The sequence below is a fragment of the Macrobrachium rosenbergii genome, chromosome 22 (genome assembly GCF_040412425.1).
Source record: "Macrobrachium rosenbergii isolate ZJJX-2024 chromosome 22, ASM4041242v1, whole genome shotgun sequence".
Classification (NCBI taxonomy): Eukaryota; Metazoa; Arthropoda; class Malacostraca; order Decapoda; family Palaemonidae; genus Macrobrachium; species Macrobrachium rosenbergii.
The window spans coordinates 7,333,854-7,359,323 of record NC_089762.1 but is presented as its reverse complement, the minus strand read 5'-3'; the positions used below and the strand labels follow the sequence as shown (position 1 = coordinate 7,359,323).

Below are 25,470 nucleotides of genomic sequence, written 5' to 3'. Positions count from 1 at the left end.
CTCAAACAGCTAATAAGAAAGCTCCGCAACAATGGTCCTTTCAGTCCTGCTCTTGTAGACCAGAGGAGGTAAGTGATAGAGTAGGCAGCCCTCCCCACTCGTTACCACCAGTGAGAGTAGGCACCCCTCCCCACTTGTTACCACCGGTGGGGAGGGGGGATGCCTGGCGAGCCATTGGGCTATATGGCAGAGTTTTGGAGCGGAGTCTTGGATAGTGGATGTTCTACAGGTTGGATATTTACTACATTTAGATATCCCTTCCCCTCTCTCCGAGCAACCTCTCCATCATTTGTCATACGCCCAGGACTCTCCAAAATTTCTAGCTCTCCAAGAGGAAGTGAGGAAAATGGAGAAGGATCAGCGGTGGAAGTAGTCGAGCATCTTTCTCCGGGATTCTACTGTCGGGTTTTCCTTGTCCCCAAGGTGTCATATTGTCCTGTCAGCTGTCAGAAGCAACGATTTTATGCTCACGGCAGATCTGAAGGATGCTTACTTCCAAATTCTGATCCATCGATCTTCCCGGGAATTTTTCCGCTTCAGTCTGGGAAAGCTGGTGTTTCAATTCAAGGTCCTGTGCTTTGGCCTAATAACAGCCCCTGAAGTGTTCACCCTAGTGTCATCCTGGGCTCATTCTCAGGGTATTTAGCTCTTGAGATATCTCGATGACTGGTTGACCCTGGCAAGTTCTTGGGAAAAGCTAATCCTAGACAGAGATCGTCTTCTCCAATTTTGCCTTGGCCTAGGCATCATGATAAATTTGGAGAAGTCAAAAGCCTCTTCACCTGGGAATGGTAATAGACACAGTGTCATCGAGGGTATTTCCATCGGACCAATGCATTGAGAAGTTCAGGAAAGTGGCCCAGTCTTTCTATCCGAACAGAAGCAGCCGGCACGTCAGTGGCAGGTAATTCTAGGCCTCTAACCTCGCTGGAAAAGCTTGTTCCCCACAGCCGTCTCCACCTTCGATCTCTGCAGTGGAGACTGAAAAAGTTCTGGTCCCCTGCAAGGGATTTGCCTCTGTTTCAGGTACCTCTGTCTGCAAAGGTGAGAAGGGACTTTCTGTGGTGGTTGGCTGACAAAAACTTGACTATAGGAGTGCCTAATCATTCTCCTCCTCAAGAAATTCTCCTGTTTTCAGATGCCTGGTACAAAGGTTGGGGTGCCCACTTAGAGGGCCTTCTGACGGGAGTGTGGAGTCTTCAGGACAAGCAGCTGCACATCAATGTTCTGGAGTTGAAAGCGGCTTTCCTGGCACTTCAGGTGTTTCAGGAGAGGGTGTAAGGACACTCTGTAGTTTTTATGTCAGACAATGCTACGGTGGTTGCTTATGTAAACAAATGTCGGGGGGGGGTCTAGTCTCTCTCCAACTTCACTCCATGACAGTACTCCTTCTCCAGTGGACAATAGACTAATCAGTAGACTTCCCAGCCAGGTATATCCTGGGCAAGAGGAATGTGGTGGCTGACAAACTGAGTCATCAGGGTCAGGTCCTGGGGACACAGTGGTTCTTACATCAAGAAATAGCAGACAAGCTCTTCCTCCTTTGGGGAACTCCAATGATAGATCTGTTCGCAACAAGGTTCATCCGGAAGCCAGAGGTCTTCTGTTCGGTTGTCCTAGACCCCTTCGCCATGGCAGAGGACACCCTACAACATCCTTGGGACAACCTGGAGGTTTACGTCTTTCCTCCCTTTTACCTGATCCATCAGGTATTGAGTAGGGTAATGATTTCCTGGAATCTCAGGATGACCCTCGCAGCTCCCTGGTGGCCTCATGCAGAATGGTTCCCCAATCTACTAGCCCTGCTGTCAGCAGTTCCCAGAGATATCCCTCCATGGCACAACCTCCTCTGCCAGCCTCACATGAAGAGATATCACCAGTCGGTAGGGTCCTTATCTCTTCACGGCTGGAGACTGTCCAGTATCTTCTGCGAGCAAGAGGTTTTTCTCGCAGAGCAGCGACAGAAATGTCTAGCTATCTCAGAAGATCTTCCTCAGCTGTGTACCAGGAAAAATGGACCAACTACTGTGATTGGTGTCATCAAAAGGGTCTCTCTCCAGTCGGGGCTTATGTTCAGCAAATAGCAGAGAGAAAAGTCTTACTATGTCTGCCATCAAAGGCTACAGGGCTGCTTTGGGTTTGGTTCTGCACCTAAAAGATGTATACCTGTCTTCTTCATGTTTTGACTCAGGTGCTAAGTAGTCTCACTTGAGCCCCATATGAACCATTACGATGGTCATCTGACAGAGACTTGAACCTTAAAACAACCTTCTTACTGGCTTTAGCTTCATCGAAGAGAGTGGGCGAACTCCATGGTCTCTCTTCTAATGTTAAACACTGGAGGGGTTAGGGGTCCGCAGCCTTTGAGTTTGTCCCGGAATTCGTAGCTAAGACTCAAAATCCTTCAGTTCCTGACAGATTTGAATCCTTTCCATCCCTTCCTTGGGAGATTTTGTTGATAATGACCCAGACAAATTGCTCTTAAGTCCTGTCAGGGCACTGCGTGGTTACCTTAAAAAAGACTCGTCACCTCAGGCCGGGGTGTCAAAGACTTTTTGTAAGATCAGGCTGTATCAAGAAAAAGGTTTCCAAGAATACCATCTCCTGGCTCCGTGAGGTTATTAGATGTGCTTATAGCTCTTCTACAACCTCAGATTTTAACTCAGTGTGTACAAGAGCACATGATGTTAGGGGTTTAGGCCCTTCATTAGCTTTTAAGAACTTATGTGTTCATAGGCTGGTACTTTGCTTCGTTAAATCACCTTCACATCCTTCTATCTTCAGGACGTTGCCCACAGGTCCATGGACACTTTTTTTCTTGGGTCCAGTGGTGGCTGCTCAATAAGTTGTGTAGCTCATCCAGTGTCCCTGGTGGGACAGTTTGTATCTTACCTAAGATGATATGAAAATGAGAGTGAATGAGATGACTAGTCTTTTTTCTTTTCCTTTTTTCACTTCTTCTCTACCCATGGGCAGTAGGAAGATTGATCCATCATGAGCTGGAACTGGTTAGATACAGGTGAGTGAGTGGCTTTTCTGTTTGAGAAAGTTTTATTTGCACACAAATTCTTCCTTGCAGAAGCTAGTCCTTCCTCTCTCTGACAAGGGGAGAGAGGAATGATAAACAAATTGGTGGCTAACGTAGGTTTATTATCTGAACGGATACAGTACAGTATAGCTCTTTAACTTCCACTTATATAATGTTCCTCCACACTGTGTATTAGCCCAGTAGTCTGACTGTTTGATAATCTTTTTATCTGATGAGTCAGGGGCATATGTCTCCTTCCTCTACTTTAGCCTAACCAGGAAATGAAACCAGGTGTGATGAACCTCCAGTTGGTTCAAGACTTTCCTTTCCTCCCACCAAAGGTGAGTCTATCCTCATGTTAAGACCTATGTTTGTTCCGCATATGAATAAATGACAGGGTGTTTTTATTAATTTGTATTTTTCATAGCTAACAAACCTATGGTCTTAATGTACATTGCCCAACTCTTGCCACTCCTCAAAGTGATTCCCTGGGCTGGAAGAAACTGAATGCATCATGGTGCTCTTGGGTTATGGGAGGTAGGCTAATGCCTCCTGTCTCATCCGATTGGCCAAACCCCGTTGCCACCAATACCTTGTTCTACAATTTTATATGTTTTTTTTACCGATTTCCAGCTGGCGTTAAAAGATTTTATCCTCGCATTAAGACCGTAGGTTTGTTAGCTATGAAAAATACAAATTACTTTAAAATTTGTCATATTGTTTGTTATTAAAATTAAATAAAGTGAGATTTCCCCAGTGATACTAGACATTCAATGCTAAGGTCAGAAAAATTTGGCATGTAGTTGCCATGAAATTCTTTGTTTTAAGATTTTCAGTAAGTTCTGCAGTGTTTACGTATTTGCTTATTATAGCAATGCAAATATTAATGAAACGATTCTACTGTATATATTGTATGAAAGGATTAGTATGGCTCAGTCACAGGAACAGTATATGTGGAGACTATAATGCAAAGCACAGCGAGTGGCAAAATTCACATTCTACAGATCAACATGGCTGGTCTGCTCTCGATTTCTGTGCATCCTTCGATTTTGCACAGTTAATTTAGGAATCCATGCATATTTCTGGTGTTAGGTTAGACCTCACATTCACAGATATTTCCAGCTATTGTCAAGTCCAATGTTTACAAATATATAGGCACTTCTGATCATTGCACCAGTGAGATGGACATATCTGTCACTCATTATACAGTATTCCTAATGCCACCATTGGAAATAAGGTCTGGCAGAAATCTAGAGCCAGTTGGTATCGCATTATTGAAGCTTGTGAGGCACTTAATGTTTGAGATGCTATATCAGATCCTGATCCCAAGAAGTAGTTAAATGAAATGCTGATGGATATTTTATTAAGGTATGTCCCTAGAAAGGTCATCAAATTCAGGGACAGATGACCAGCAGTGGTTTGATGATAGATGTAGATGAGCTTACCTTGACAAGCAGACCAAACTCAGCACTTGGAGACAAAACATTCAAATATCACACCATTTTTGTTGAGTCTCACTGTACTGCAAATAGAACTTACCATACAGCTGAGAGAAATTACAAGAATTCTTTGAAGAGGAAACTTGAAGGAATTACTCAGCCTCATCCGTGGTGGACCAAATTGGCATCATCTTGGTTTGGGTCAGGTTCGTCTTCCATTACACCACCATCAAATGATGGTAGATTGGTTACTTGCCCTAGGGAAAAGACTGAACTGCCTCAGCGAGCTTTTGAAGCTAAGCAATCAGCTGAGAATGTCCCTCTCCCTGATACTTATCCGGAACCTGCTTTTGCATTTTGCTCTAGGGATAAAGTATTAAAAAAATTCATGATAATCATGATAGCTGGGGTGGAGAAGGTCCTGAAGGTTTCTTCCCTTTGTTTTTTAAAAATGTGTTCTCCCTAGATTAACAGATTCTATAGATTTTTATGTTGACTTAGTGTCTTTGCAGATGAGTGCAAGCTTAGTAATACAGTACCTGTTCCAAAGAATGGCATATCTGCAGACTGCAGTAACTACTGGCCAATTTCTATTCTCTCTGTGCTCTCCAAAGTTACAGAAAAACTTATTTTTAAGCTACTATATACAGCTCATTTGTCTGGTTAAACTATTTTAATAATAATAATAATAATAATAATAATAATAATATGAGGGTAGCAAACCCTCTTTCAAGCAAGTCTTGTTACTTAAAGAGAATGGCAGCATCAGTGGAATTGAATTTTTTTATGGTCTTTTCAGTTCTTATTATTTTCTTCTCATCAGGGCTGATATTTGCTAATAACTGGCCGATGTTCATATTCTGGGTAAGGAAATGGTTTTTTATAGGTTAATTTTATTATCATATCATATGAATTTAAAATTGGTGTGTGGTCGCCATACAGTTTTTGGGACTCGTAAATTAAATCTGGGAATCTCTTTCGTTGTGTTTCTAAGGGCATAGTGGAATTCCAACATTTCCAACCGTATCATCGATTTATTTTCAAGGAAGGGTGGGCTTGTTCTGGTTGGAATGGGGTAGTTAGCTGGCATTTATAGCATCCCAGGTGCTTCGTGTTGTGAAAGCTGATTTTTCATTAGCTGGCTTAGGGGATTAAGTTCCTGAGCGAGACTCATTCTCAGAGGTAGATGCTAGCACTGATCTTTGCATGCGGACGTTGGAGACTGGGGTGTTGGTATTGGGAAGGTCACTGCCAGTAAAAGGGGGCATCACCTGATTGGTCCGTTCGTTCGGCTCATGGGTGTCAGTGGGCGGGGCCCTACACTCCACAGTCGGAGGAGGGAAGTCTCTTTGAGTGGTGTTAAGACTAGGTCTCTCCTTTCTGATGTACAGGGCCTCCAGGAGATGAAGGCTACGGTGTCTGCTGCCTTATCTATAATTCCTAACAGGAAGCAATTAGTTACTTGGGATGCTCTTTTAGACTTGACATGCCATTTGCAAGGAAACCTTGATAAGGGTTTTGAGTGCAGAGTAATTCAAATAGATTTTAATGCTGCTTTCAATTTAGTAAATCACAAGGCACTTATTTATAAACTTTAGAATCTTAGAGTGGGTGGATATGTTTAATGTTACTTCAAGATTTCCTTACAGGTAGGCAGCAGTGAGTTGCTGTTGATGGGATCTTTAGTAAACTGTGACCTATTGTGTCTGGAGTTCCACAGGATAGTGTTCTTGGTCAACTGTTATTTTTAGTGTATGCAAGTGATATGGCTGTTGGCTTGGAAAACAAGATTGTTCAATATGCCGATGATGTAACACTTGTAGGTGTAGTCAAGTCTCCACTTACGAGAAATGAAGTTGCCCTCAGCCTCAATCGGGACATGGACCGGATCAGGGAATGGTGTAGTTAGTGGGGTATGAGTCTGAACTCAGTAAAATGAAAATGCCATTGATTAGGAGATCTCACTCAGATTTTCCATCCCATCCTCCCCTTCAGGTGGATGGAACTCTGCTGAATGAGTCTGAAGCTGTAAGTATTGTAGGTGTAACACCTTATGTTTGAGAAACATCTGATGAGAGTTTCAGCAAATGCAACACAAAAGTTAGGCCTTATACAGTCATACTCCGAACTTACGCGAGGTTAGGTTCCAGAACCCCTTGCTCAGGCTGAATTTTCGCGTAAGTTTGGCATGGTCTCTAAAAATGCTAATAAATGCTTATTTCTAAAGTTTAAACACTAAATATGACCCCAATCATGCTCCCAATTTATTAAGTCAACTTTTAAATGAAATTAAAGTTACTGTAATTTCATTTAAAAGTCAGCTTAACCCTTAAACGCCGAGCCTCTATTTACAAAAGTGTCTGTCGTATGCCGGCAGCGTTCGGGAGTTAGCGCCGAAGGGGAAAAAGTTTTTTTTTTTTTTTTTTTTTAAATCACAGCACGCTTAGTTTTTAAGATTAAGAGTTCATTTTTGGCTCCGTTTTTTGTCATTGCCTGAAATTTAGTATGCAACCATCAGAAATGAAAAAAATATTATCATATATAAATATTGGAATATATGACAGGGCAAAAAAAAAAATTCATATAATTGTATACAAATCGCACTGCGAGCAAAACGGTTAAAGCTAGTGAGTTATTTTTTCTTTTCGTTGTATTTTACACTAAATTGCAATGATTTTGGTATATAACAAATTGTAAAACAATCAAAGCAACACAGAGAAAATATTATCACAAAATGATGCATGAATTCGTAACGCTCGGACGTAAAAACAAGTTTTTTTCTAAAATTCATCATAAATCGAAATATTGTGCTAGAGATCCCGTTTGTTGCAAAATGAAGGTAATTGATTGAATATTACTAGATTGTCAGTGTTTTAGCTTACAATTGCAGTTTTCGACCATTTCGGTCGAGTTAAATTTGACCAAAGGTCGAATTTTTTCCATTTATTGTGATTTATATGAAAATATTTCAAAACTGATAAAAGCTACAACCATGAGTTATTTTTTGTTGTATTCTACATGATAATGCGCACATTTTCATGTATAACACTTTATGTAAGGCCTAATATAAAACGGTGTGAAAATTATGACAAGGTGACTAAAGAAATTCTGAGATTTTCAGCCGAGTTACCGTCTTGTGGGAGGTAAGGAAAAAGTTTTTTCAAAAATTCACCATAAATCGAAATACTGCGCTAGAGACTTCCCGGTTGTTGCAAAATGAAGGTAAATGATTGAATGTTACTAGAATGTAAGAGTTTTAGCTTACAATTGCATTTTTCGACCATTTCGGTCGAGTCAAAGTTGACCGTAGGTTTAAATTTTGGCATTTATTGTGATTTATATGAAAATATTTCAAAACTGATAAAAGCTACAACCATGAGTTATTTTTTTGTTGTATTCTACATGAAATTGCGCACATTTTCATATATAACACTTTATGTAACGCCTAATATAAAACAGTGCAAACATTATGACAAAGTGACGAAAGAATTTCTGAGATGTTCGGCCAAATTACCGCGAGCGGACGTAAGGAAAATGTGTTTTTCAAATATTCACCATAAATCGAAATATTGTGCTAGAGACTTCCAATTTGTTGCAAAATGAATATTACTAGAATGTAAGAGTTTTAGCTTACAATTGCGTTTTTCGACCATTGCGGTCGAGTCAAAGTTGACCGAAGGTTGAAATTTTGGCACTTATCGTGATTTATATGAAAATATTTCAAAACTTATAAAAGCTACAACCATGGGTTGTTTTTTGTTGTATTCTAAATGAAATTGCGCACATTTTCATATATAAAACTTTATGTAACGGCTAATACAAAACGGTGCAAAATTTACGACAAAGTGACGAAAGAATTTCTGAGATGCGTTGCTGATGCTCTGTAGTGCGAGAAGAAGGAAATTTGTGCATGCGCGGCTGGGTAATGCTTGTAAACAAAACAGCAGTGTGATCCGTGAACTCCCAGCATCCCTCAAGGCGGGTGATTTAAAATTTTCGCTAACTAGGCCTATAACTATTTTTCCACGAATATTTAAAAAAACTTTTTGTAGTCAACGTATCGTACGTCCACTCGGCACCCGACAGACAATTTTAGTCGACGTACGATACGTCCAGTCGGCGTTTAAGGGTTAATACATTACCCTTAAAAAAGAGAAATAAATGCTTGACATAAAAACCGCGATTTGGAGGAGAATTTCTCTCTCTCTTTTTCCCCCTCCAACCGATCTATTTTTGGAATCATCTCAACCTCTTTTTAACAACTTTATTCTGCGTCTCTTTCTCTTTGTTCTGAAATGCTTTTTCATGAACAAACAGTGTTTTATATTTTGACTAATACAACTCTTATTTATTATGTCTGTATGTTTTAGAACATATTTGCAACACTAGCATATTTACACTTCGTAGATGATACAGGTCAGATTAGGTCAATTTAAACTTTCTACTGTACAGGTAAAGACGTACAGAGAATTAATAAGTTGTAAAAATTTGTGAGCGCTAACTATGAACGAGAGAGAGAGAGATTAGGGTTGTCCTTACTTAAGAGAGTGAAATTATTTATCAATTATTACGGAGACTGAATAAATAATTGCTGAGAGAGAGAGAGAGTTATTCTTACGTTAGATATCAAAAGATGGAAATTCAGTCTTAAACTAACTATTAAATGAAATTAAAGTTACTGTATTTTCATTTAAAAGTTAGCTTAATACATTACTCTTAAAAAAAAAAATAAATGGTGTGACACTCTCCCCCATTCCGCCAATTTATTTTTAGAAGTCTTCTCAACCTTGTTTTTAAAAACTTCTTTATTCTGCCAATTTCTCTTTATTCTGAAATGCTCTATGTCCTTTGTTTTAGAACGGCGCATTTACAGTTTGTACACGGTACAGGTAAAATTAGATCAATTCAAAATTATCTACTGTACAGTTAAAGACATACAGAGAAACAGTGCTGTAATACGTAGGTTGGCTGACTTCAAACAAGAGAAAGAGAGATAACAGTTGTCCTTACTTAAGAGAGTGAAATTTTTTATGAATTATTACGGACACACACACACACAGAATTACAAAAAAAATTTGACCACTGATTAGCAACACTCCCCTTTTTGTCATGTTAAATGACATGTCTGACAGCTTTTGCCTTCACCTCCTTCTTACAAAAGATAAGGGAAGAATGTGTTTGTGCAAAATAATACGAATTTTGTAATTACAATTTTATTATTATTATTATATAATTTTATTAATCTTATTATTTGAAAATTAGTAATTATTAGGTAAAAAGTTTATTTATCATACAAATAAACAGACCTGTATACATGTACCATAAAAAAATTTCATCTGAGAGAGAGAGAGAGAGAGAGAGAGAGAGAGAGAGAGAGAGAGAGAGAGAGAGAGAGAGAGAGAGAGAGAGAGAGAGAGAGAGAGAGAGAGAGAGAGAGAGAGAGAGAGAGAGAGAGAGAGAGAGAGAGAGAGAGAGAGAGAGAGAGAGAGAGAGAGAGAGAGAGAGAGAGAGAGAGGGGGCTTGAAAACTTATAAATTACATAAAAAATTAAACACTTTTGCATAAAAAATTAAACACTTTTGCTGGGTTTCTCAGTGTTCGCATGTCTGTGAAAAACGTGTATGACCATTAATTAGGTTCCAATGAAAAATTCATGTGTCTGTGAATTCGTGCAACATGAATCGCGCAAGTTCGAGGTATGACTGTATATTTATAACCGATAAAATGGATAAAATGGATGCAACCTGTTTTAGGTCATTTGTGCTAGCTTTGCTTGAATACTCTTCTCCAGTGTGGATGTCTGCTCCTCCCAGAGATTTATCGCGTTTAGATAGAGTGGTTGGTTCATGGTGGTAAGTTTCTGTTTCCTAATATTAGTAGTTATGACTTGGAACATCGATGGATGGTCTCATATGTCACTTTTTCATAAGTTATATTTTAACAGAGATCTTTCACATTCACAATTGATCCCTGATCCCCTTTTCTTTCTAAGAGCAACCAGACTCGCTGAACAGCAGCACTGGTATGCAGTAAATGTGCCTCACTATCGAAGTTTCTCAGTTCCAGAGGTCCTTTATTCCTCACACCGCTGGACTGTGGAACAGCCTCCTAGAGGATGTCATGCAACTTGAACTTCTAAAGTTCAAGCAAAGATGCATGCATTACTCCCTTAATGCAGTTCAACTTTTATTTTAATAATTTTCCTATATTGTTATTTATTTATTTGTTAATTTTTCTGTTTTTCCAATAACTGATCTCCTCTCTCTTTATTTCCCTTTGCCTTCTGTTACTTCTTTTGAATGAACACCATATTCTTTGAAAACTTGAATTTAAGTCAGTGGCCCCTGTGTACTTGTTCCATATGAATAGGGTTCATCATCTGAATAATAATAATAATAATAATATAATAATAATAATAAGGTGGAACTCCATGTCCTTACAACGTGGTCCAGCTAGTGTAGTACATCAGCCCATGGTCAGGCTGCTGCACTTTGAGAAACCCTATCTCGGTATATAAATTGTAGACCTTTAGGACTTATCTTCATTTTTCACCCATTTCACAACATTTCACATTTGATGAGATTAAATCATTTGAATGACAGTTTTTTTTAACAGAAATGATTAAATTTAGCAGGTATTTTTTTTAGTAATAGCATCATTTAAAATAAATATTCAGTTATATCAAATCAGTTATCTTTTTTTTTTACTAAGATTTCAACTTTGGGTTTGTATTTATTGTAAGGCCTTTTTACCATATTAATTCTTGTAGAGCAGTAAACATGGAAGGATTAGGTATTTGAATTTTATTAATAGAAGGTGGCAAAAAACAAAGTTATCACAGAGTGGATTGTGTGTGCAAAAACTAATTTATATGATGTTGTTTGTTCTTAACCCTTATATTCCGTGAGGCCATGATCAAGGCTATACCGGTAGCCTCCGTGAGGCCACGTTCATGGCTCTCTAAAGTTCTGTTCAAACTCACCGCTCTCATGTCCCCACTAGGCAATTTTGCTGGCCTTAAAATGTCACTGCAGTGCTTCCTTACCATTGGCTATCTTGATTCTGCGTCATAAAGTAGCAACCAGTCAGATGATTAGCTTTTGTTTTGGTCTTGAATGTTGTTGCTTTAGGCAGTTGATTTTGCTGGAGTGTGACTGGAACTCGCCAGCCATATATTTTACGTAACATTTTGGAATTAAACACTAAAATTTATGGATATAATGGCTTCTTGTGATTCAGGAATATTTTGTGTTTCGTAGTGAAGGAAAAATGTTTGACAAAGCATTGAACAGCTGGATTTCGTTCAAAAGTGTTTGTTTACATAGACAATCTCTTTGCCAAAACATTTGTGGTAGCTGTGTTGTTGTGCTGTTTGTGTCGTCTTATGTAAATTTTGTAATGTGTGCATTTCTCACGATTCAGTAATTTATACAGTTACATGCCAAATATAATGCAAGAAATCTCGTGATTCAGTAATAGTTTATACAGTTACATGCCAAAGTATAATGCAGGAAAACTACTACAAAAACAAAACCACACACAAAAATTTTTTTTGCCGAAAATTTGATGGGGGGGAATCTGTCCCGAATGCTTTACTGTTTTTCACAATAAAATGAAACACCAGACATCAACTGAAAAGATGTTATTTACCTTACAGTTTAATACCCATTTTATGGTCATTCAAAATAAATTTTGAAAAAATAAAAAATTTGTTTTCAGATCTACCTCAATTTCATAATTTTCTTACATCAGATTCTTTGCCTTTAGGATAATTTGTTATAATGTATCAAGATATTCAAAGCATTATCTTTCTATTGATATATAACTTCACATACTTATGAGTAGTTCTACTTGTCTGATATTGAGATCAAACACAAACCTCAAGGATTGGTTATGGCAGCAGTATTTTATATACGTGTTTCAATTAGGCTAAACATTATAAGTCCAGGACACAAGGGTTAATAAAGATTTTCACCTCAAACCTGGCTGGCCCTCTGAACACCATCCCAATTGCTCTACAGCATTTATCATTCTTTTCTTAGTTGGATAGCCTTATTTAATGTAACATGTATTTTTATTAATTGTATCAAATTTTCCACTTTCGACAGGAGAGCACAAGACTTGGTCTTCATGGGTCAACATTAGAGAGAGAAGCTGTGCGCAGTGGAAGTAGCAGTAGCAGTCGATTAGAATTAGACACTGGAACAGAAGAAGAAGATTATGACGAACCTGACGTTGAAACTGCCACCACTACAGTGTCTTCATCAATTACAACTTTAACCACAACCACTACAAGTCCAGCTTCTTCACCCATACAAAATGCAAACAAACGAAAGGCAGAGCAACCTGTCCGTGATATTAAAACTGGAGGTCCAAATGCTAAAGACAGTCCTGAGAGCCCTCCACCAAAGTTCTCCAGGCTCAGTTCTCCTAAGTCCCCATCTCTCTGCAGAGAAGACCAGCACAAGTCACCTAAGACCCCACAGTCAGGAGGTACTCCTTCATCCCCTACATCTCCAACTTCGCAAATGCCAAAATACCCAAAGAGTCCACCTCCAAGTGTAACAAATTCTAACAACTTAGACACAGGGTTAGGGAAAGTCAATATTGAGAATCCTAACTCTCCAAACTGCCAGAAAATACCACATCTGAATGGTGATACGGAAGAGGCAAACCCCTTCATTATTAAAGAGGATATGAAAGAAGACCATGAGGTGGGAGTATTAGAGGAGGAAGAAGAGGAGGAGGAGGAAGAGGTTTGTATACACTGCATTTTATATGAGATATCTTTTTTCACCAGCATTTTAATATTGGGTAATAAGCTTTTGTACTGGAATATTGTTCAGATAAAAACATTGAACAGCCAGTGGTTAGTTATTCTCAGGGTTATTAAACTAGTGCTTTGGGCTTGTGTGAAAGGTAAGGGTTAGGAGAAATTATCGAAAATCACTGCTCAGAAATGCTCTGTACCTGTACTGTACTTGTTCCAAGGTTGTAAAAACTTGATGGGAGCAGTAATTGGCATTTGCATCTTGAGTAAAAATTCCAAAACCTTGTGCATAGTAGGATAGGATAAATAATCTAGTATCTATGGAGAAAAGTTTGTAAACCCGTATGAAAATTCTGAAAGCTTGATATATTTTTTTTAAATGAATGTTACCTCTCTATCATGATAGCTGTATTTCTTTTGTTTGGGGAAGACAACAGACTATGAAAAGTAAAAAAATAATAGGATAGTTTTAATTTGATCTGTCTATTGACCCATCCCATTTGGGTGGTTTGAGCGTCTAGTTTTCCATTCAGTTTTTTCCCTGTTGTCAGCCTGCGAGGATGCATTGGAAAGTCTTTACGTGATTTCATTGACGATAAGATTACTATCTGAATTTGGTTTGCTTTTTCTTTATTATTTTATGTCATTATAGAGGGTGTCATCCAAAGAGGAGAAAGACCAGTTGTTTTGAGTCTGTAAGGTAAGAGGCTGCAATACCCGGCTTTACTCTTCAGTTTATGACGATCACAACCAATGTGTTAAAAGTAGGAACAAGGATTGATCTTTTAACGATCACTGTGATTAGTGTATTAGTCGGTCAGTTGAAATAATGAATATTTATTTAAAGTACAAACAGATGCGAGAAGCAGATAAGAATAGGAAAAGACAGAAAAAGATTCTTCTGACTCTAGGACAGGAAGTTAGGTTAGAAGTAAGTTTCTCATTTTTATATAAGTAGCTTACCAAAGTAATTACATTGCTATTAGTTTCACTCACTCGACAGCTAAAATTTTGAAATTCGTGGGTCGCACTATTTTGTTTTGGTTAGGTGACTCGCCCCACCCACTTGCGGGGAAAGAGAACAACAACTAGCAGATGGGCTTCAATTTGTTTCTGCCGACTGACGGCTGTACACCAGTTGTTACCAGCAGATTAATGATTTTTGGAATTCATCTTTTCCTGTTGTATTGCATCACTGGTGAAGTATTCTGTCTTGGTAGCCATTACAGAGGTTTGAGTTGATTGTCGAATCCATCACACAGTTAGTGTCATCTGTTAAAGTACTTATGGATAACAAGATTGAGTCGGAGCTCCCTGTAGCGCCCAGTGTTAGTGTTGTGTCAGCAGAGCGCACAGTAGCTCCCAGTCAAGTGAAGTGTTGGTGGAGGAGGTGGCAGCCTGGCCCACCGATTCTCCTAGACAAAGGTCAATGACATACTCCCCTAAACCTGGGAAGAGTCAGACTTGTAGCCTAAGGGAGGTCGGTGGGGTCTGCCCTTGGTTAGTTGCCCCTCAGTTGAACCAGTTACTAAATCCCAGGTTGCAGCCAAACGCCACTGGAAAAGTATTTCCTTGGGCGTTCATTGTCTTTCCTCTAGTTCGGAGGATTCTTCTAAGCGGCAGTGGCGCTTTGTAGACAAGTCAAGTCCTCTGAAAAGATGTGCTATTGGTGCTTCGCATTCGTCTCTAGCACCTTTCAAGAAGTCTAAGGACAGCCCGGAGCATTTTTCCTAGTCCCTCCAGCAGTGGAAAGTCAGAATGTGACTTCTAAATGCCCATCGTCTCACAAACGCTCAGCTTCATGTAGAGTGTCTTCTGAGCATCCTCCAGTGCCCAAGTCTGCCTTGGATCCTGAGTGCTCTTTAATGACAGAAGCTCCTGCTCTAACGCCAGACATCACCTGAATGCCCGAAGGCGTATAAGCGCCCATTAGCGTCTGGGCTTTCTTCAGTTTGCAAGTGCCTGTCTTCTCTTCAGTGCCATAGAGTGCCCGTTGTTAACCGAACGCTCTGTCTGTCCTGGAGGCCCGACTGTTACGAAGTGCCCAAGTTATGCCAAGTGCCTTCCACTGTTGATGCTTCTCTTGTTTCTGTTTATGTTGGAACACAAGTAGTCATTGGTGATTCTCCTGCATCCCAGTCTAGCCTGCTTCAGCCTTCAATTAGTACACAGTTGCCTTCTACAGTGGATCCTATCCAGGTCAAGCTGGACAGTATTGTGAGCCTGCTGAAGAAGGCTCCTTCTGCTACCCAGTCCAAGGATTTGGCCTTGTTGCCTGTGTCTGCTGATGATGAAGGTATACTTGTATAGGGTGCTAATCCTTCTGCTTACACGTCACTGCTAAGGTACCTGTCAACTACCTTTCCGAGCTTCTTTTCTCCTGCAGCTCCTTCCTCGCCTGCATCCGCTTTCGTGATGGAGGCATAGTTGTCGGACTCTTCTGAGCTGCTGAAGTAAGAGCTTTCTTCTTCAGCGAAGAAAGCACTGAGTGATAACAATGGATGGCTTTCGGAGAAAAGGGAGCAAGGTCGTGCCATCCTTAGTTTTCCTCTGTCTAGGCTGACCAAGAGGAGACACCTTTCATATGCCACAAGGGAAGCTCCTTCCCTGGGAGTCTCTGTCTCCTCCCGGGGGGACTTCTCTGGGTTAATCGATTCTTCACGAAGATCTGCCTTTTCTTCTGCAAAGATCATGTTTAGGTCTTTTCAAATAACTTTTTAAGGTTTTTAGTTTTCTGGATTGGGCTGTGGGCTCTCTAGCCAGTAAGATTAAAGACTGTGCGACTGTACCTGAAGATAATTCCGCTGACTGGTTGGGGATGCTGTCATGTATAGACAAAGGGATCAGAGATAGTTCTAAGGAGTTGGCTTCCCTTTTTACTATGGGTGTTCTTAAAAAGACGGAGCTGTGGTGTTCGTACACCTCTAAGGGAGTAACTCCCTTTCAAAAGTCTCCACTTTTGTTTTCCCTTCCAGACCATCTTCATTTGTTACCCCAGTCGACTATGCTGGAGATTTCGTGTGACCTGCAAAAGAAGAGCACACAGGATCTTCTCACACAGTCTTCTAGACGCCCTAAAGAGATGTCGACACTTCCCCCCAGGACTGTTTCTTCTTTGTAGTTACATCCCTTTCGGGGTAACAGACAAAGATCGTATTCCAGGTCTCATTCCGGTAACAGATTTGTGTCAAGAGCCATCAAGAAATGATCTTCCCGAACGTCATTTCGCAAGTGAGAACATTCCCCTCTGAACACAATTAAGAGCCAGACTCCTCTTCTGGGAGAGATGGAGAAAGAAAATGGCCGAGCCTTGGATTGTCAGTGTTCTCAAGGAAGGGTACTCCTTTCCCTTCCAAGAAAAGCCTCCCTTAGTCAGCTCTCCAGTAACATTGACAGCATACTCCGAAGGCTCAAAGAGGTTTTTGGCCCTCTCGGAGGAAGTCTTGTCCTTCCTCAGAAATGGGGCCGATAGAAATAGTAGAGAATGTGAATTCCCCAGGATTTTACAAACGTCTCTTTGTGGTGCCCAAGGTGTCAGGAGGCTGGAGGCCCGTTTTAGACGTCAGCGCCCTGAACGTCTTTGCACAGAAGACAAAGTTTAGAATGGAGACAAACCTTACTTTCCAGTCATCCGTTCGCCAGGGAGAGTGAATGATATCAATAGACATGCAGGATACATATTTTCATATCCCAATGCACCAGGAATCAAGGAAGTATCTAAGGTTTGTCTACGGGGACAAAGTCTTTCAGTTCTGCTCTCTATGTTTCGGGCTCTCGACGGCACCACAAGTGTCACCAGAGTTATCGCTCCCCTTGCCAAATGGCTCCATGTGACGAGTATCAATATTTCCCTATACCTCAACGATTGGCTCCTTCGGGCCCAATCAAGGGTGAAGTGTTTGGAGGACCTACAATGAACGCTCATCTAAGCTAAGTATCTGAGGATGATAATCAACTTTCAGAAGTCCCAGCTGATTCCTGCTCAACAGATTCTCTATTTAGGGATGTTGATCAACTCATGGAGTTTCCGGGCTTCTCCATCCTCGAAAAGAGTGGAGTCTTGTCTGAAGACTTGTTTACTGTCTGAAGACAGTAAACAAGTTCCTCAACCTCAATCACTGCCCAGCCAACAACCGGATGACCCTTCTGGGAATGTTATCATCCATGGAGCAGTTTGTTCACCTAGGCAGATTTCACATGAGACCTATAACAATTTTACTTAAGGACAGCTGGGACTGGAAGGTTTTTCCAGACACCTTCAAATCCCACATATCCCCCGAGATCATGGAAGACCTGTGCTGGTGGAGTTTAGAAGGAAGACTAGCGGAAGGGAAGTCTCTTCTTCCTTTGAGCCTCAACCTAGACTTTTACTCAAATGCGTTGGACCTAGGTTGGGGAGCTCTTCTTGGGAGCATGGAAGTTTCCGGGACATGGTCCCCGAAATAGAGAGAATGGCATATAAATGCCAAAGAACTGAGAGCAGTACATCTGGGACTTCAGTTTTTCAGCACGGAAGTTTACGGGAAGACGGTGGTGGTCCATTCAGACAGCACGACCGCCCTTTCTTACGTGAAGAATCAAGGGGGATCACACTCTTTCTCCCTTTGTGAGATGGCAAGAGAGCTTCTTTGGATGGATTGAAACCGGACAACTCTTCTGACTTGATTCATTCCAGGGAAGTTAAATGTTCTGCCGGACGAATTGAGTCGCCAGAAGCAGGTGCTTCCCACAGAATGGACTTTGGATCATCAGATGTGCCGAGATTTATGGAACCTTTGGGGGACACCATTCCTAGACCTCTTTGCTACTTCCAGAAATTGCCGACTTCCATTGTTTTGCTCACCAGTACCAGATCCTTTAGCATGGGCAACAGATGCCATGCTTCAGGACTGGTCCGACAAGCTCCTCTATGCTTTCCCACCTCTCAGTATGGTAAGACAGGTGTTGAACAAATTCCAGCTATATCAGAATGTCTCAATGATCCTATTAGCACCATTTTGGCCAACGAAGGAGTTACTTCCAGACCTTCTCAAAATACTATTGGACTTCCCAAGACTGCTTCCTCAAAAGCATCATCTACTCAAACAGCCCAACCTTTGGCAGTTTCATCAGGGGTTGTCTACTCCTGACAGGCTACAAACTGTCGGGGAACTCCTTCGAAAGAAAGGTTTTTCAAAATCAGCTTCACAAGCTATTGCCAAATGCGGACGCAAATCCTCTGACGAGTATATCAAGCTAAGTGGGTAATATTTCAAACATTGGTGAAAGTCCCACAGAGTTTCCTCTTCTGAAACATCTGTGGCAGAAATAGCAGATTTCCTACTGTATTTGAAGACTGATCTAGGTCTTTCTTTGACTACAATCAAGGGGTACAGGGCCATGTTAGGCTCGGTTTTACGCCATAGAGGGTTAGACCTCTCTTCTAATCACGATTTGTCAGACCTTATCAAATCGTTTGATACCACAAAACAGAAAGAGGTTGCAGTAGTTCCTTGGAATTTAGATATGGTCCTCAAATGGTTGTCCAGTCCCCATTTTGAGCTATTAAACAGGTCAGTGAGATACATGCAATTGATAGAAGAGTTGGCTTCTCTAAAGGGAATGCTGTTTGCTCCTTTTCCCTGGGGTTTCTGGCCAAAAATTAATCTTTTTTTTTTTTTTTTCCAAACCGTGGCCATGATCTTTTACCATTAAAAGCTTGTCAAAGGTTGTTGGCCGTGATGAGGAAGAGAGCGTTTTGTGTCCTGTAAGGGCTTTAAAATATTACCTTCATAGAACAAAAGGAGTTTGTGGATCATCTAGTGCTTTATAGTGTTCGGAAGCTCGTTCCTTGATTGGAGGTGAGGTTTTTTCCGTATGTAGAGTGAAAACACATGAAATCAGAGCAATAGTCACTTCTTTAGCTTTCAAGTGTAATTTGTCTCTCTCTTCCATACTGCAAGCCACATTTTGGAAGTATCAGCCAGTTGTTGCTTCATATTATTTAAAAGAAATCAAAACTATATATAATAACTGCAGTACATTGGGTCCGTTTTCGGGGGCTGGTGTGGTGTTGGGTAAGGGAGTGTAGGAATCAATCTTTCCTATAAATCTTTGCCTTGAAACAAGGGGGTTGAATTTTTTAGGGGAGCCTGGGGGTACAATGTGCCCAGAGTTCCCTCCAGTTCTCTTATGGTTGGGTAGTGTTTATTTTTATTATTGTGGTTTTGGTGACTATGTTCTCTGCTGCAAGGTACCCACTGAAATAGTAGATGACTCTCAGTTGTACCGCTGTGCCACTGTATGATAAGACGAGAACCATCCAGAGGTAGTATCTTCCTGCAGCAGCTCGCTTATCAGGTAAGGATTCAATCTTGTCTATTCTCAAATTCATTACCATTATTAATGTTTTGAGGTAGATATGTTCATGCATCCCACCTCCTGTCAGTGTTAGAATCAGCAGTATAATTACTTGGTAAGTTTCTTATATAAAAATGACATTTTTACGATAAAATAAAGTTTTATATATACTTACCAAGTAATTACATGATCAGAGCCTGCCCTCCTCCCCACGCATGAGTATAAGGGCATTAACAAATTGAAGCCCATTTGCTAGTTGTTGCTGTCTTAGTATATATATATTTTTTTCTTAAGTTATACTGTTTTTATCAGATCAGATTTATTAATAGTTCTTTTTAGCAGAATTTTATATATTTATTTATTTTAGTTTTCTTTTTGTTTTTTCTTTTAAATCAAATTTATATGTAGTTCTGTTTAGCAGAATTTTATTTTTAATTTTTGTAACGCTATAAAAGTGAAAAGATCACATTTAGTGTTCGGCGTCAGTGACCCTGGTAGTTGTGACGCCAGATAACCCACAATTAATCAATCAATCCTCTCTTCCCCCGAAAGTGGGCAGGGCAAGTCACCTAACCAAAACAAAATGGCGTGACCTGCAAATTTCAAAATTTTAGCTGCCGAGAGAGTGAAACTAATAGCAATGTACAGGCAGTCCCCAGTTATTGGCAGGGGTTCCGTTCTGAGGGTGATGATGATGACCGATAATCGCTGATAACCATGTACTATGATACAAAGGCTGCTGTGAATTCAGACATGACTTTAATGACCCCATGGTGGCCATGCAGAGAATGGTTCCCAGACCTTCTGCCTCTGTTAGTAGATTGCCCAAGGCTGCTTCCACCATACTTCAGCTGACTACTTGGAGAGAGACTACCGTCTCTTACAGCAAGGGATTTGTCAAAGGAATGCAGGTGGTCTATCCCTAAGTCCAGAAGGGAGTCAGCTAATGCACTAGATCAAAGACAGTGGGCAGTATATAGGGCTTGGTGCTCTGCTAGAAGGCTTTCCTGCACTTGTACCACTGTGAATAACATCATTAAATTCTTACTTTACTTTCACTACTACCGGCTTTTTTCAGTCCCTTCCACTAAAGGGTATCAATCCATGTTAGCTGCTGTATTGAGGCATACTGGTCTAGATATTTCATCTAACATAGATATTAAGAAGGCCAGCCGCTCCTTCCAAATTGATATTCCTAATTCTCCACATAAACCCCTGGGCTGGAATTTGGATTGGTGCTCAAGTATTTATGCATTCCCCCATTTAAGCCCTTGAGCGCAACCTCTCTTAAGGATTTGACAGTGAAGTCACTGTTTTTGTTACCCTTGGCCTCAGCAAAAAGAGTATTGAGCTTTAGGCTCTCATGCTGTGCAGGCTTTACTACTCAAGGAGCGGCCTTTCCTTTTCTACCCCTTTTCAGGGCCAAGAATGACTTTTAAGTTGCATCCTCTGCCTTGCTCTTTTGTGATCCCCAGTCTGTCCTCTTTGATACCAGATGAGGAAGAAACTTCCATATTTCTAGTCAGAGCATTCTCTGTATAGTTGCAAAGGCCTAGGGAAATCAGACGAAATGTCAACAACCTTTTTAGCAACCCTAGGAAACCTGACTTACCCCTGTCAAAGAATGGCATGTCTTGTCTGTTCAAGGCTCTGGTCAGAGAAGCATAGGCAAATCTAGACTCTTAATTTTTTACCTGTGCTTAAGGTAAGATTTTACGATGTATGAGTGGTAGCGACCATTTTCAGTTTCCATAAGAATCTTTCTCTGGGGAAAGTTGTCAATGTGTCACAGTGGAGGTGACTTCATATTTGCCTCACACTATCTGCAAGATGTGGAAATACAATATGAATTGTGCAGAGCTCTTTTGCCTCTCATTACGGCAGGGAAACATATCCTGAACAATTTGGTTAGCAGTACTCTAAGCTCTCCTATTTAGTTTGGACATTGTTGAGTTTTGGGGAGTATAAAGGTACCTATATTGTATTAGGTAAGGGCCTTCATTCTTTTACTGTCATTACTTTGCTGGCCTAGGCACAAGGCCCTAATTTCCACTTGCATCGAAGTGTGAGTGGTATCCTTAGCAGCGATCCTCCAGCATTCTTCAGAGGTCTTGCTACCTAATGAATTAGTCCTCACTGGGCAGCAGTACCAGCAGATGGATCCTAATCATTAGGTAATTACCATCTTATTCCTTGCACCTTTCCGACCTCCTTTGCTCAATGTGGGCCCCATGATCAAAACCCCTTGACGAGGCGGGGGCTTTGGGATCCACTGCAGGGAGTGTATACTCCTTTATGCCTACTCTCTCTGCTGTGGATTCAACTGGACATTGGAACCTATAACTTCTTTACTCCTCCTCTTATGAATTTTTAAAATTTTACCCTTCCTTTCTTCCTCTTTTGTTGATGACCTTGGCATGGTATTGGATTACAGAATTCACTGCACTTTTAACTTGGAGGGTGGAGTTGGATGCTATGCTGCTCCACTCATAGAATTATACAGTGCTGGGCCCGATCTCGATGGACTGACGACCCTTAAGGTACTGAGGGTATGGAGCATATCCAGGTGAGGATCACAGAGCAGTTACCACTTTATGTGACATTATTGCTCCTTCTGCCTTTGGGCCTCCATGGTGTATATCTAGGTTAGGATCCCAGAGCAGTTACCAATTTAGGTGACATTATTGCTCCGTCTCCCTTTGGCCCTCCGTGGTGAAAGTTAAGTATATCTTAGTTTAACCAGACCACTGAGCTGATTAACAGCTCTCCTAGGGCTGGCCCGAAGGATTAGATTTATTTTTACGTGGCTAAGAACCAATTGGTTACCTAGCAACGGGACCTACAGCTTATTGTGGAATCTGAACCACATTATAGCGAGAAATGAATTTCTATCATGAGAAACAAATTCCTCTTGTTCTTCACTGGCCAGTCGGAGATTCGAACTCGCGACCAACTGTGTGGTAGCTGAGAACGGAAGCCGCTCACCCAGCGAAGAACTCCTCTGTGGTGAGAGGGACCTCATCCGGGACAAAATTTATTTTGTAGTATGGTGAATCAACCAAACCTCCTTGTGACTTCTGGCATGGCAATGGACTGTCCCCAGGAAATCTCAGTTAAACAACAGCAAGGTGGTATTAAAACTTTAGTACCATATACTGTAAACACCCAGAAAAAGTAAATGTTGTCTTGACCCAACCTTAACTCACTTCGACTCTCTCTTTGGGAGTCGAAGTTGGTCAAGGTTTCTAACCTTAGAAACGGAATGGAAAATTTCAGCCCTAAAGTTAGAAAACTACTTATTAAATAGGCATTCAGGGTAGTATTGTGCTTCCTGAGAACAGTGACAATCCAATCAAAATAAGTATTCTCTTGGATGCTCAAAAAAAGATATCCCAGAGTAAGCAAATGTTAAAAATTGCAAAAATAAAATATGAAGGTCAAGATATACCTCAAAAATTAAAAATTTTAGGCCAAAACAGAGAAATAAGACTATATGTCCCAAAGCCATTACAGTGTCAAAATTGTAGTAAATATGGCCATGCAAAGAAATATTGTCGAAACGAACCTGTATGTGCGTATTGTGGATCTGAAGAACATACCAAGCAATGGAATTGCAGTAAACCAAAATGTATTAAACTGTGGTCAAGATCATCATGCAAGGTCCAAGGAATGTATATATTATATATACAATACAGAGTTGGAAATATTACAAGAAAGAACTGGGATATCTATAAAAGAAGGTAAATTGGAATTGAAAGTGAGAGGAATTCAAAATCTGTCTAAGAAGCATACATATTCTTCAAAAACAAGAACCAGTAGTGAAACAGAAACTCTTACAGACACAAGTAATGGAGCACAGAAAAAAAAATCTCAAGAAGAAAATGCCTTAGAAAAACAAAATTGGTAAAGAATAAAGAAACAGGTACAAATGATATGGATAATCAAATTCATATGAAATATTAATGCAAATAGGAGCACAAGAAGATACTACTACATAAGTAGCAGAGGAAAGTTGTGATGGACTGGAACTTAAAGATAAAAAGAGACCTTTGGAGAGAACACCATCCGAAACGAAGAAACCAACTACAGTATTATTAGAGAAATGTTGGTTAAACCAAAGACAAAAGACGTGCAGAAAAAACAAAAACAAAAACAGGCTAAGAATATACCTGTATCTCCTCAAATAATAGTGAAACCTATGAAAGCAGATATCCAAAACACTGAAGAAGTACAAAAGAACCATACCATAGATAAGAATGATTATGTCAAGGGAGAAGAGATTACTCCATCACCAATAATTGGTACAGCAACAGCAAATGAAACAAGAAATATATGTGATATCAGATGTGGATGTAATGATTGTTCCATTGAATTGTGCAATAAAAACAAAAACATAACAAAATCCCTTTTAACAAACATTATAAGAAATTTTATAAAAAAAAAAAAAAAAAAAAAACCACTGACTTGAACACCAGTGAAAAAGGTTGCATGTGCATCAAACACTTAATATATTATAAAGAAACATAAATAAATAAATGTTGTGAGTAAATTATTAGAAAAAATGCAAGTGGATAATGCAAAAAAGAAAATGAAACTCGACCGCTATAGCAGTATTTTCAACAGCTATATTATACAATGGAATGTAAATGGTCTGCAGACCGTATTACATCTACGAGAAATACAACGATTACTAAAAGAATATGGACCAGTGTACAACATGTCAACAAAACTGTGTCAACAATAGGCAAATGCACCTTAGCAACTACATCACGAGAGGAAGAAGGAAATTTAGGTACAGCCATACATGTACATAACAGTGATTTATGACAAGGTACCTGTAAACATTACTGACTTGCAATATCAAGTATTAAAATCCGAATAAAAAGCGATAATTATGTAATTTATAACTTATACAACCAACCTAATTAAAATAACAACATTGATAAACTTTAATTACTTAACAATGCCAAAGGTGATTTTAATGTTCACAACCCAATATGGGAATATAATTGTACAATCTCAATAGAGCAAGAAGTAAAATAGAAGAATTCATGTATTCAAATGACGTGCTGTAAAAATGATGACGGAGTTAGCACATATTCACAAACACACGGAACGTTTTCCTCAATAGACTTAACTCTGTGCCTCTAGTATAGTAGACAGATTAGATTGAACACAGTTGATGACTTGTACACCAGTGATCATTTCCCAATATTAATTTCCTTGTTACGAAATAATACTGTAAAACATGACCCTCATTATAACATTTATACAGCAGATTGGGAGTGATATGAAATGCACACTAAGAATATCCCACCATTTGAATATTGAGAAGACCATAATGAAACTAATACATTTCTTGTTGATTTCATTAAAAATGTTGATGATAAAGCAATACCAGAATCAAAAACCTCATCCAACAAAACACAAAGTTCCTTGGTGGTCTGATAAGCTAACAGAATTGATAGATATAAAACACCCAGTAGGGAGTTGACTAGATACTTTGAATAAAAGATTCAACAAAATGAATAAAACATTACCAATATTAGAAGGAAATTCACAAAAAGTGACCATATTATTATTAGAAACTGATACATTAAAATGTCTATACAACAAAATATCTGCAATATTTAAAAAAAAAATAATTCAAGGAATAGTAGTTTCAATAATTATAGTACTCCCGGACAAAAAAATATGGGAAAATTTCAGAAAAATAAATGGTACTCGTGTTAAACCACCTAGACATTCCATATTAAATGACTGAAAAAGAATACTTGATCCAAAAGAAATAAGTAATTTAATTGGAGAAAACTTAGCAAATGTAATTAGTGATAAAAGTTTTGATGAACACTTCCACACAAAGTAAAATAATATAGAATTAACAATAATAAATA

At 39.6% G+C, this 25,470-nt stretch overlaps 1 protein-coding gene across 2 annotated transcripts in view; it reads left to right on the top strand.

Moving 5' to 3' along the window:
* Positions 1-25,470, top strand: part of Pc (Polycomb) — a 222,881-nt gene that overhangs the window by 142,707 nt on the left and 54,704 nt on the right. For both annotated transcript variants that reach the window (XM_067124195.1, XM_067124194.1), the window contains exon 5: positions 12,576-13,223. In XM_067124195.1, the coding sequence (XP_066980296.1) occupies positions 12,576-13,223 (648 nt within the window). The remainder of the gene's footprint in view (positions 1-12,575; positions 13,224-25,470) is intronic.